The 10,336-nt window shown below is 44.5% G+C and overlaps 1 protein-coding gene across 1 annotated transcript in view; it reads right to left on the bottom strand.

Moving 5' to 3' along the window:
- Positions 1-10,336, bottom strand: part of TLN2 (talin 2) — a 440,519-nt gene that overhangs the window by 97,655 nt on the left and 332,528 nt on the right. Inside the window, exons 32-34 of the mRNA XM_028495089.1 lie at positions 9,313-9,510; positions 8,117-8,256; positions 666-759 (exon numbers count right to left, since the gene is read on the bottom strand). Coding sequence (XP_028350890.1) covers positions 666-759; positions 8,117-8,256; positions 9,313-9,510 — 432 coding nt within the window. The remainder of the gene's footprint in view (positions 1-665; positions 760-8,116; positions 8,257-9,312; positions 9,511-10,336) is intronic.

Below are 10,336 nucleotides of genomic sequence, written 5' to 3'. Positions count from 1 at the left end.
GGGTTCGTGCCCCGGTCCGGGAAGATCCCACATGCCGCGGAGCGGCTGGGCCCGTGAGCCATGGCCGCTGAGCCTGCGCGTCCGGAGCCTGTGCTCCACAATGGGAGAGGCCACAAGAGTGAGAGGCCCGCGTACCGCAAAAACAAACAAACAAACAAACAAACAAACCCTAAGTATGAATATAAATTGATAAGTCCTACACTGTGTCTGGGCCACTAGGAGCCCCACGGCCACCTTGACTGTATAGTAATAAGTGTTACTCCTGGGTTTTCTCTAATGCGCTCCCTACATGTTACAAAATACAATGTATAGGAAAATCATTTTTACTCATAAACCACATCTATTCCAGCTTCTCCCAAACACTCCCAAACTTTTTAGGTAGAAATTGCTTATCTTCAGCCTACACTCAATACCATAGGCCTCTTCCTGTTTGAAATAAAGAATCCTTTAACAAAGCAACTCTTAGTGGAAACAGGGAAGCAGGGATGATAACCCTACCAAATCTAATTTTTCTTTAATTCCTTCCCACTTGGATTGGAACTTTGGCTCCAATAGTTTCCCAGGAAAGATAAAAGGTAAGAATAGAGGAGAAGAACCTGACCCCGGAGGGAAAGGACAGACACACAGATACTCTGAAATCCTCAGCAGCCTTTCCAGGGACTCACCTCCAGCTCCCGCAGGGCGTTATCACATTCCTTCTGGCCAGGAGCTTGCTGGGTGCACAGAGTGATGAGCTGATTGATGCTCTCCGTCACAGCTCTGCGACAAATACGTAAAGAGTGTTTTTTGTTTTGTTTTGTAAAGATCAACAGTAATTTCCCCAACAATGTTTTGTAGGTTCGCTAGGAATACAATTAATTCACTATAAAGGCTGTGGTCCCTGTGACAGCTCTTCCACAAGGCTCTAAACCAGCACTCCCCGACCTTTTTGGCACCAGGGACCGGTTTCGTGGAAGACAATTTTTCCACCGGGGAGCAGGGGGGATGGTTCAGACGGTAATGAGAGCGATGGGGGGGATGGTTCAGGCGGTAATGAGAGCGATGGGGGGATGGGTCAGGCGGTAATGCGAGCGAGGTGGAGCGGCTGTAAATACAGATGAAGCTTCCCTTGCTCGCCGCCGCTCACCTCCTGCTGTGCAGCCCGGTTCCTTACCGGTCCTCGGCCTGGGGGTTGCGCCCCCTGCTCTAAACAACCAAAAATCAACCACAGCCAGGGAAGAGAGAATGAGAATCCCTACCTTGCTTCTCATTATTCATTGATTTACCCTTAAAAGTATCAATACTAATAGCTCTCTTAAAAAGTGTGGCTATCTTTAATATATTCACAAGAAGGAATTCACAATGAAGTTGCAAATGGCAAACAACTCATAGTAACACTGTTTTCAGAATCCTTCACTAGCAGCCCATAGGAATGGGATGATCTGAGCGAGGCTATTTTGGACAGCCTTTGTATAGTTTGGACTATTTTGTATATTTTTAAAGTCACACTGTAAACTGTGCCTTATGATTTTAAAACCTCTTCTTGCCATTCATTTCTACATGATTGACCAGTTCCTAGAAGCTATACCAAAATTATTCTTTAAAAGAGCTATTTTCTTTGTTAACATTAATAGAAATCAGAGATTCTTAGATGATTTTACATGTGTTTCCATTCTTCTTAGAACTTAAAACACAGCCCAGATTTTTTTCTACATTGGCTAGGTTTCCACCCCTCCTGGACAGCCTCTGTTTAGGTTGCCATGGATAATTTATAAAGGCATGGTCCATTTTGAGTTAATTTCTTTAATAAGGTGTGAAATATAGATCCAGATTTTTTTTCATGGGGGGGATATATGGAAGTCTAATTATTCCAGTACCATTTAAAATGCCATCGTTTCTGCACTGAATTGCTTTTTTAACTTTGTTGACAATCATTTGGCCATATTTGTGTGGGTCTACTTCTGGACTCTATTCTATTCCATTGACCTGTGTGTCTAACCCTTTACCAATACCACACTGTTTTGATTACTGTACCTTTACACTAAGTCTTAAAATTGAATACCCTTGTTTTTATAAATGAAAAAAACAGACAGACACACACACACACACACACACACACACACACACACACACGAGATAATTCCCTAAGGAGATGCTACAAATAAGAAGCAGAAATAAGACAAACCCATGTCTATCAGACACCAAGGCCAGATTCAAAACCATTTTTCTGCAGGGTCATAACTGGTCCATAGTTTTGGCAGGACCCTGAATTCTATTCACAGTCAGTAACCACTGCAGCTAACAGGCAACTTAAAATAAAACAAATAAAATCAAAATAGGACACACATTGCTGCTAATCATTAACACTGTCTAATATAAAGATGCCTCATTTTATTAGTTAAATTGGCTTTGCAGCTTCCCACAGAATATCAAATTAGGTGGAAAAAGATGTTGCCAATGTACAAAGGCAATCAGCTTAATTATTTGATGAGGAGCTACTGCTTTGAATTTTAAATTTAGCTAGAGTGATGGGAAGAAGAAAAACATTCCTCAGCTCAAGAAAGAATCCCCAAATAGTTTGTGTAAGATTAACTCTAGTGACTCATTTATTTGGGGAAAAGTGCTTAACTAAGTAAGGTGTCACGGGGAAGCACTGTGCCTTCCAGGTACAAAGCAAAACAAGAACAACTGAGATAGCAGGACAGTCTCTAGTTGGGACCACCTTTGGAAGGTGCAGTTCATGATGTATTCACTGGAAGGGTCCCCCAGAGAGTCCAACACCGTGTTCTGCAATGGCAGCCTTCAAGACATACTTCGGAGTGGACAGCCTGGATGTGTCAACATAACAAAGGGTACAGCCCTCAACTGTGGTGACACGATCATTTGGGGAATATTTCCACGTATCACACAAGCTTTCCATTTGGCTTATTTCTTTCAACGTTTCCTGTTTATCTACATTTTTAAAAAGCTAGTCTTTATATAAAGATTTTTCCATTGGAAACTAAGTGTTTATGGGAATTCCCTGGCAGTCCAGTGGTTAGGACTCTGCATTTCCACTACCATGGACCCGGGTTCAATCCCTGGTTGGGGACCTAAGATCTCGCAAGCCATGCGGTGTGGCCCCCTCCAAAAACAAAAACAAACCAAAAAAAACCCAAAACTAAGTTTACCATTGGTAAACCCAGAAAATATATAGCTATTCACTGTCCTTTCAACTATTTTTAGAAGCGAAAAATGTTCAAATAAAAACTTGGGGTAAAAAACAACAAACAAACAAACCAAGAGTTTGTTTGTTTGTTGTTTTTTGTTTCGTTAAGGATAATCCTTAACAGTGCCAGCACAGCACTGCATGTTTCAATGAGTCACTTGGGTAATACTGATCCATGACTAAAAAGCGTTATTTAGGTATCACTTATCCCCATAACTCATTTTAGAATCTGGATTGCATAGCTAAATAAACTTAGTGGCACAGAGGCAAATGGTTATATACATTTGACAATGGGAAACAGTATTTTCATGTTTCAAACTACGGTACTTATTTATAAGAGCAAAGGATTAAAGACAACCCAAATATGCAATGATAAAGGACAGATTAAATGTATAGTCTACAACAGAATTCTTGGCACCCATTAAAAGTCATGATATCATATTCCTTATATAGAAAACTGTATATAAAACGTAAAAACCACATAAGCCCATACCTGTAAGAATATACATATGCATAGAAAAATGACAATGACGTATCACAATGTTAACAGTGATTTTATAATATTATTTTAAAGCAGATACCAGTACATCTACTGAAGCATTATGAATTAACCTACTTACACTGTTACAAAAATACAGCCAAAATTAGCTGCATCCTCCCTTTGCTCTATGTAAATCCAAGTAGGCTTGAACTATAGTTGCTTTTATTTTCCCCACACTTTTTGGTAATGATCAAAGCCATACAAGTTTATTTTAAAAAAATACAAAAAATTAAATAACCATAATTTCACCATCTAGAGATAGTGTTTTCCTGTAATTCATTCTTTATCTAATAAGCATATTTAGCCACTCTCAGTTTTTAATAAATTGGGATCTACAACCTCAGATGTTAAAGGCTTTCTAACCTACAAATCATTTAGCATTCAGAGATACTAAGTTGATTCAGACAGGAGTTTGTGAGCTCTGGAAGGAAATTTTATATAGATATAGAATTGGGGCAGAGGTGAGAGAAGAAAATCAACCAGTTTGTGCTTTTGATTATTTATTAAGCTCAAGTCGTCCAATAGCGAGCTTGGAGGGGAATAGAGCAACTTCCAATGATTCCCTTCCTCAAAGGAGGACGTGCTTAGAAAGGCAACTAAGAAAGGCAACTAGAGCAAACTGAAACTCACCTGTCTGTATTCCCTGGGTCCTACCATGCACAAGGCATGGGGAGTAAAAAAGTAATACAGTTTAAGTCTCTCTAAGAAAGCAAGGTGCTTGCAATCCAGTTGGAGAGGCAAGACAATGAACAGACAAGACACAAAGGTGAGCCAGAGGAAGCAGTGATGGGGGCGTGACACCAGACAGGATCAGCCAGACACAGGCAGGACTCGCTGGGAGTGAAAGAAAGAAAATGAAAGCCCCGATGTGGGCGTGGGTTCTGCCTATGAAGGAGGGCCCAACATGGACCAGAGCAATTGGAAAGTCAGGGCTCAGTGAGATCCTGATTTGGATTACGGGAATGGAACATTCTAGAGGAGACCAAGAGACAGCAGAAGGCCCAGTGTACATTTTTCTACTTTACAGCATGGAAGTGCTGCTTGCTGGGACATCCTTTTTCACCATCTCTGGAGACAGGAAGACTCCTGCCTGGCAGAAACTTCAAAGCAAAGGGTGGTCCAGGAAGAGGCGCCTCCTGCAAGGTCCTAGGGAGCCCTCAGGGGACTGGAAAGCAGCTGAACACCTGGTCTAGAATGGCCCTGATGCTGGCAGCTGGTGGGCATCAAGTCTTCAGCCCGGGAGTCCTTCTGGCCAGGGTGATTGTGGTATGCTCAGCAGCTTGGGAGGTGCTCAGAGTTAGGGCACTTCCTACTTTTGCCACTGCCACCTGGTTTCCCACTTCCTTAACTAAGTTCAGGGAGCATCAGTCCAGCCCCCAGGCAGGAAAAAGCCTGAGGAACGGTTGACAAAGGGTCTCCAGCTCCACCCAACTTGCCAGAAAAGAGCCAGAGCCAAGCAGTTACACAGAAAGAAGACAAACAAGCCAGGAACTCAACAGAAAATGACTTCCTCCCCATGAACATCAGAAACCAAGGGACCAGCTTCCTCAGATGTACCTGAGCTCAGATGCAGAATGATAAACAGGGAAAAGCACACATACTCTACTGCTGTCCCAGAAGTAAACCATTTTCTCCTAAAGCAGGAAGAATCACGGCGACTAGAAAGAACAAAGAAAGGGTTCAAGTCTGCTGATGTAGGAGCAGGGTGGGGCTGAGTTGGTCCAGGCCTGGGTCCCGCAGTAGCATCTCTGGGGCCTTTGGGGACATCCACATGAAGGACAGGCAGGCATGGCCGTCTCAAGAAGAGGGAGGACAGCGGAACTGAAGATGAGGACGAGAGCAAGCGGATCCCTGCTGCACCGGACTGTTGTGAGGCCCAGATAGAATGAGGGTGGCAGGCCCTGATTGTGCCCCCTGTCCTAACTTCACCAGGGCCGTCCCAGTCTTACAGTGTGTGCCCAGCACCCAGTGCTGGGCGGGGCCCTTATCAGGCATGTGGTAAAAATCTGTTTAATGAACAAATGAAGTAACAAGAGAATGAATGAAGGCACCCCAGGTGGGCAGAGCTTTACCCTCCAAGGGGAGATGCCTGACTCACTTGACCTGGCTGGCGCTTCTGCTGGGAAATCACCCCAGGGAGCAGCAGAGCTTGCCAGCATGGGCCAAGAAGCCAAGGAGAATAGGCCAGCAACTTCCTGTAGCTGTTCCAGCCCAAGACTATCAGTTCACGTGATAATTCTTGAGTGCTGAATTGGCTATGAAACCATCAGGTTGGGAATCCTGTCAACTGCTGAAAGCCAGGACAGACAGAGGCAAAGAAAGCTTTTTTACCTCGCCTCCAGGTCCCTTCCTCAATGTCACCACCAGGGGGCGTTCAGACACTCACAGAGCCAGGACACCAGCAGCATGCTTTCAGGTCCTGGATTCCTTTCTGTACTGGGCTTTCAAAAGGCCAATTTATACTCTCCCCTCATTCCCACTATTTAAGAGAGTCGACAACACGCTCTAAGTTGGAAACTGTAATTTTGAAATGATGTGAAAAATTTAAGATAATGAAAAACATATGAGTTCAGATACCTGGCAACATTAGTTGCCTTACCCAAAGGTTGTTTGTAGGAAAAAAGAGTGATTAAGAGGGTTTGAGATCAGAAACAGCTGCACAACAGAGAAGACATCACTGTCCCTCTTTATCCCCACCCACCACGACCCCAGGAGGGCATTCACCTAATGGAACAATCACAAACAAAGCATAAGATGGAGGTGGGGAGATGTGAGGATATTTTTCCCATCACCTAGTGGCTCTAGCTATCGTTTGAAGGTAAAGTATGTACCTGGGAATAAATGAAGAAACTCAAAGGTTTTGAAGGCAACTGCTCTGAAATTACCTAACCCCCCCCCATAAAAAAATAAAATAAAATAACACTACAAGCAAAGAGGAGACCAGAGACAGGTTTTAACCAGTGGTACCATGCTACCTTATATATTGAGAACTGAACAGAGCTCAAGGACAATGTAGTCTGTACACATCCCTATTTGGCAAATGGGAAAGTTTAGACAGGTTGAGTGACCTGACCGAGGTAACCTAGTTAGTCAAGCACTAAAGCTTGTACTAGAATTCAGGTCTCCTGATTCTAACAACTTAAAAAAAGCCAAGAGAGATAAAGACATTAAAAAAGAAATAAGCAAACAAAACCAAGTTTAAAAAAAGTTAAGTAGAATTCAAGCCATGCGTTTTAAAAATCACTAATCTGCACATTTTGAAAATGTTTCCAATGATGCTATGTGTTCTAATTGTCCTGCGTTTAATCTCTCACTGCTGTTAGTTTTCCTACATATAAAGTGATATCAAGGGCTTCCCTGGTGGCGCAGTGGTTGAGAGTCCGCCTGCCGATGCAGGGGACACGGGTTCGTGCCCCGGTCTGGGAAGATCCCACATGCCGCGGAGCAGCTGGGCCCGTGAGCCATGGCTGCTGAGCCTGCGCGTCCGGAGCCTGTGCTCCGCAACGGGAGAGGCCACAACAGTGAGAGGCCCGCGTACCGCAAAAAAAAAAAAAAAAAAAAAAAAAAAAAAAAGTGTTATCAAGAAATGCTATGAAAACAGGCCTACACTGCCACAGGAAAATAAAATACCTTATCCTCTCGGTTCAGGAATACGAATGTGGGATTGCCAATATAAAATTTTCCTGGGCTGTCGCTGTACTTTCTCCAGCTACCAGCACTCCATCACTAGTTATTGAACTAAACGGCCAGAGTGGCCCTGTAGCAGAAATTGTCTTGTATGACCCACTTCCTCAGGTGAAAACAACAGGAAAGAAGAATGTTGACCTTACCCCAAGTTCAGATTCATGTTTTAACATATTTCCCCAAACAATTTACTCCTCCCACCACCCCATTCATTCTGAGCTAGAGCCCTTCTGCACGTGACGAAGTGAACATGTTTAAATCCATCTAATTAACATTGGTGCCGGGCACATAGTAAGACTCAAGAAATGTTGAACGGCTAGTTGGGTGTCGGTTTTTTAATACTTTTCAGCATCTTCTGGTTTCTTTTTAATGAACTTATATTACTTCCATAATCTGAAAGATAGTAATACTACTTTCAAAAAAATCTAAGCCACTATGTTTATACATCAGTGAGGGCCTTAAGACTAAGCAAGTCCTCCTGAAAAGGCTTTAAGAGGAGACAGAAGGCATCTTTAGTGGAGAAAGCGCATGCAAATGAGCCCATTTAATAAGACACCAGCATCTCTGTCACTCTCGCCTCCAACTCTGACACCAGAAGGTCAGCACTACGTCTTTGCTCAGCAAAGCAGCAGGATGTCAGGTGGATCTTGCAAACACTGACCTTACTTAACCACACATGAACGCCCATTTTGTTCCACTCTTACCTTGCAGCTGCGGCCAGGAGGTTTTTCGCATTGGGTGCTCCTGGGTCTACAGAGAGAGACTTGGCAGCTAACAGCAGCTTGCTGGATGCCATCGAGATGTTCTTGAGGTTCCCTATCACTTGGATCTGGTCTTCTTTCGTCTGTAAGGTCAAAAGGAGCCAGAGTAATTAAGGGCTGTCCGTTTCTCCTAGGCAGCATTCAGAGCTAGGAGCAGCACCTTGAAACGGAAGCAGGTTATCTGTCTAGATTGCATTAAGTCCAATTAGTCTGCAGATGCCTAACTTGTCGAGACTTTGCCCAGTGTGTACCGTTCTACAAACAGACATCCAGACCAAGATGCACACAACAGGACAGAAATCCAGCCCAAGTGGGTCAGCCAAGAGCTGTGCTGTCTCACAAGTGTGGGCATTAATGGGGGCGGGAGGGAGAGAGCGAGCGAGAGAGCACACAGACAGGGCCACAACTCCAGCATCTTGCTCAACAATGCTGGAGTTATCAAGGGGCGTGTCCATCTCAGCCTGGCACAAACTACCGTCACCGTCTGGACATTTAGAGCTGACTGCATCCCAGAAGCTCCTGACTCTGGAAAGGATACATTTCTCACCTGGCCTGCCATCCGAGAAACAACCCTTTGTAGATAACAGAGTAAAAAACACCCTGGGTACCACTTTTAGGGAGTTCACAGGAGCTCGCAAAAAAAAACACAAAAAACAAAAAACCAGCTCCATAAGCTGACACCAGACCAGTCACCCACCCTTGTTCTAAACAAGGGGTTTATTTATTCATCTGAAGGAGGTAAGTTTGAATCACTTGACACTCAGGATCAGACACAGCCTTTTCAAATGGACTCCCCGAACTTCAAATACTTGAGTTTTTACAGTATTATACCACATTTGAAGTATAGGATGCAGAGCTGCCCTCCCTCCAAAAAGCATAAATAAAATGATGAGTTCTGTTGGAGGATCGTGGGAAAAGTTATCTGTCATCTCCAGGAAGAACTTCACACATAAGCTAATAGTATCTTTGGGAATGCCATTCCTGTGAGCTCATGGAGCTCCCTGAGCAGCAAAGACAGTGTAAAGGTGTGGGCTGCTCACAGCTTCCCCGCTCCTATTTGCCACTTGGCCTCAGGGGCCGACGGTCCACCAGAGTCGAGAGGGGCAAGGGTCAACTCCACTCAGCCACACCAGCCTCACCTGAGCCTGGCCCGCCATCTCAATGCCGGCATCGAGGAATTCATCGAAATCATCACTGAACTTCCCGGAGGCTGCGGCCAGCTCTCCGCTCTGGCCCCGAGTGGCATGGACCACCTCCCCTGCAGACTGGTTCAGATCGGCCGCTGCTTGGTTCAGTTCACTCTGGGCTTCCTGGAAAGGCTTCGTGCTCGGAGGTAACTATGGGAAGAGAAGGCACATTGCAGGAGAAGTTCTACTTTGCATAGGAGAAACAAAGGTAGTATGTTGCAGAGGGAAGACAGACTCTCCTGGGATGCAGTTGTGAGTCATCTAGACTAAAAGGCTCTGTGTGGTCTGAGCCCTTGTTAAGGTTGACCTTCAAAATATATACATTCCCTTGAACACTATTCAGTGCTAAACATAGTGGATCTAAAAATGGTAAGGACAGCTTTCCTCAGGCTTCTGGTCTCCTAAGTGGCAGAGCCAGGATTCACACCTGGGCAGTCTGACTCGGGATCCACTCTCTGAACCAGCACTCTATCTTGGGTTTCTCAGATGGAAACTCTCAAAGGGATAGCTTTCTGGAACTAAAAGGCAGATGCTATGAAACTTTAAATCCTATTCTTCTAAACTAATAGCCATCAGTTTTATTCATCGGTTGGTCTTTGCTAACAATATATTGACTAGCTTTTCCACAGAAGTGCCACTAGCAGAATTGTAACTGTTTCTGAAAAGTTCCAGAGAGTTAAGCTAGATATTAGTCACACCACACCCATTGCTTGCATACCTGGTATACGCCAGGCACCAGGCAGAGAAGAACCAAAGATGAACAAGGCCAAGTACCCGCAAAGGGGACTCACAAAACAGGGAAGGGAACAGGCCCCAAAGTGAAATTCACCAGACTGCTCACTCTCTCAGTGAGTTCCGGACACTTGTATCCCTTTATCGCCTGACTGTCACTGCCTGAGATGTCCTGATAAGAAGTTAGATGAGGGCTTCCCTGGTGGCGCAGTGGTTGAGAGTCCGCCTGCCGATGCAGGGAACG

The sequence above is a fragment of the Physeter macrocephalus genome, chromosome 11, assembly GCF_002837175.3.
Source record: "Physeter macrocephalus isolate SW-GA chromosome 11, ASM283717v5, whole genome shotgun sequence".
NCBI classification, from domain to species: Eukaryota; Metazoa; Chordata; class Mammalia; order Artiodactyla; family Physeteridae; genus Physeter; species Physeter macrocephalus.
The sequence above is the reverse complement of the archived record's forward strand: the minus strand, read 5'-3'. Positions and strand labels throughout refer to the sequence as shown.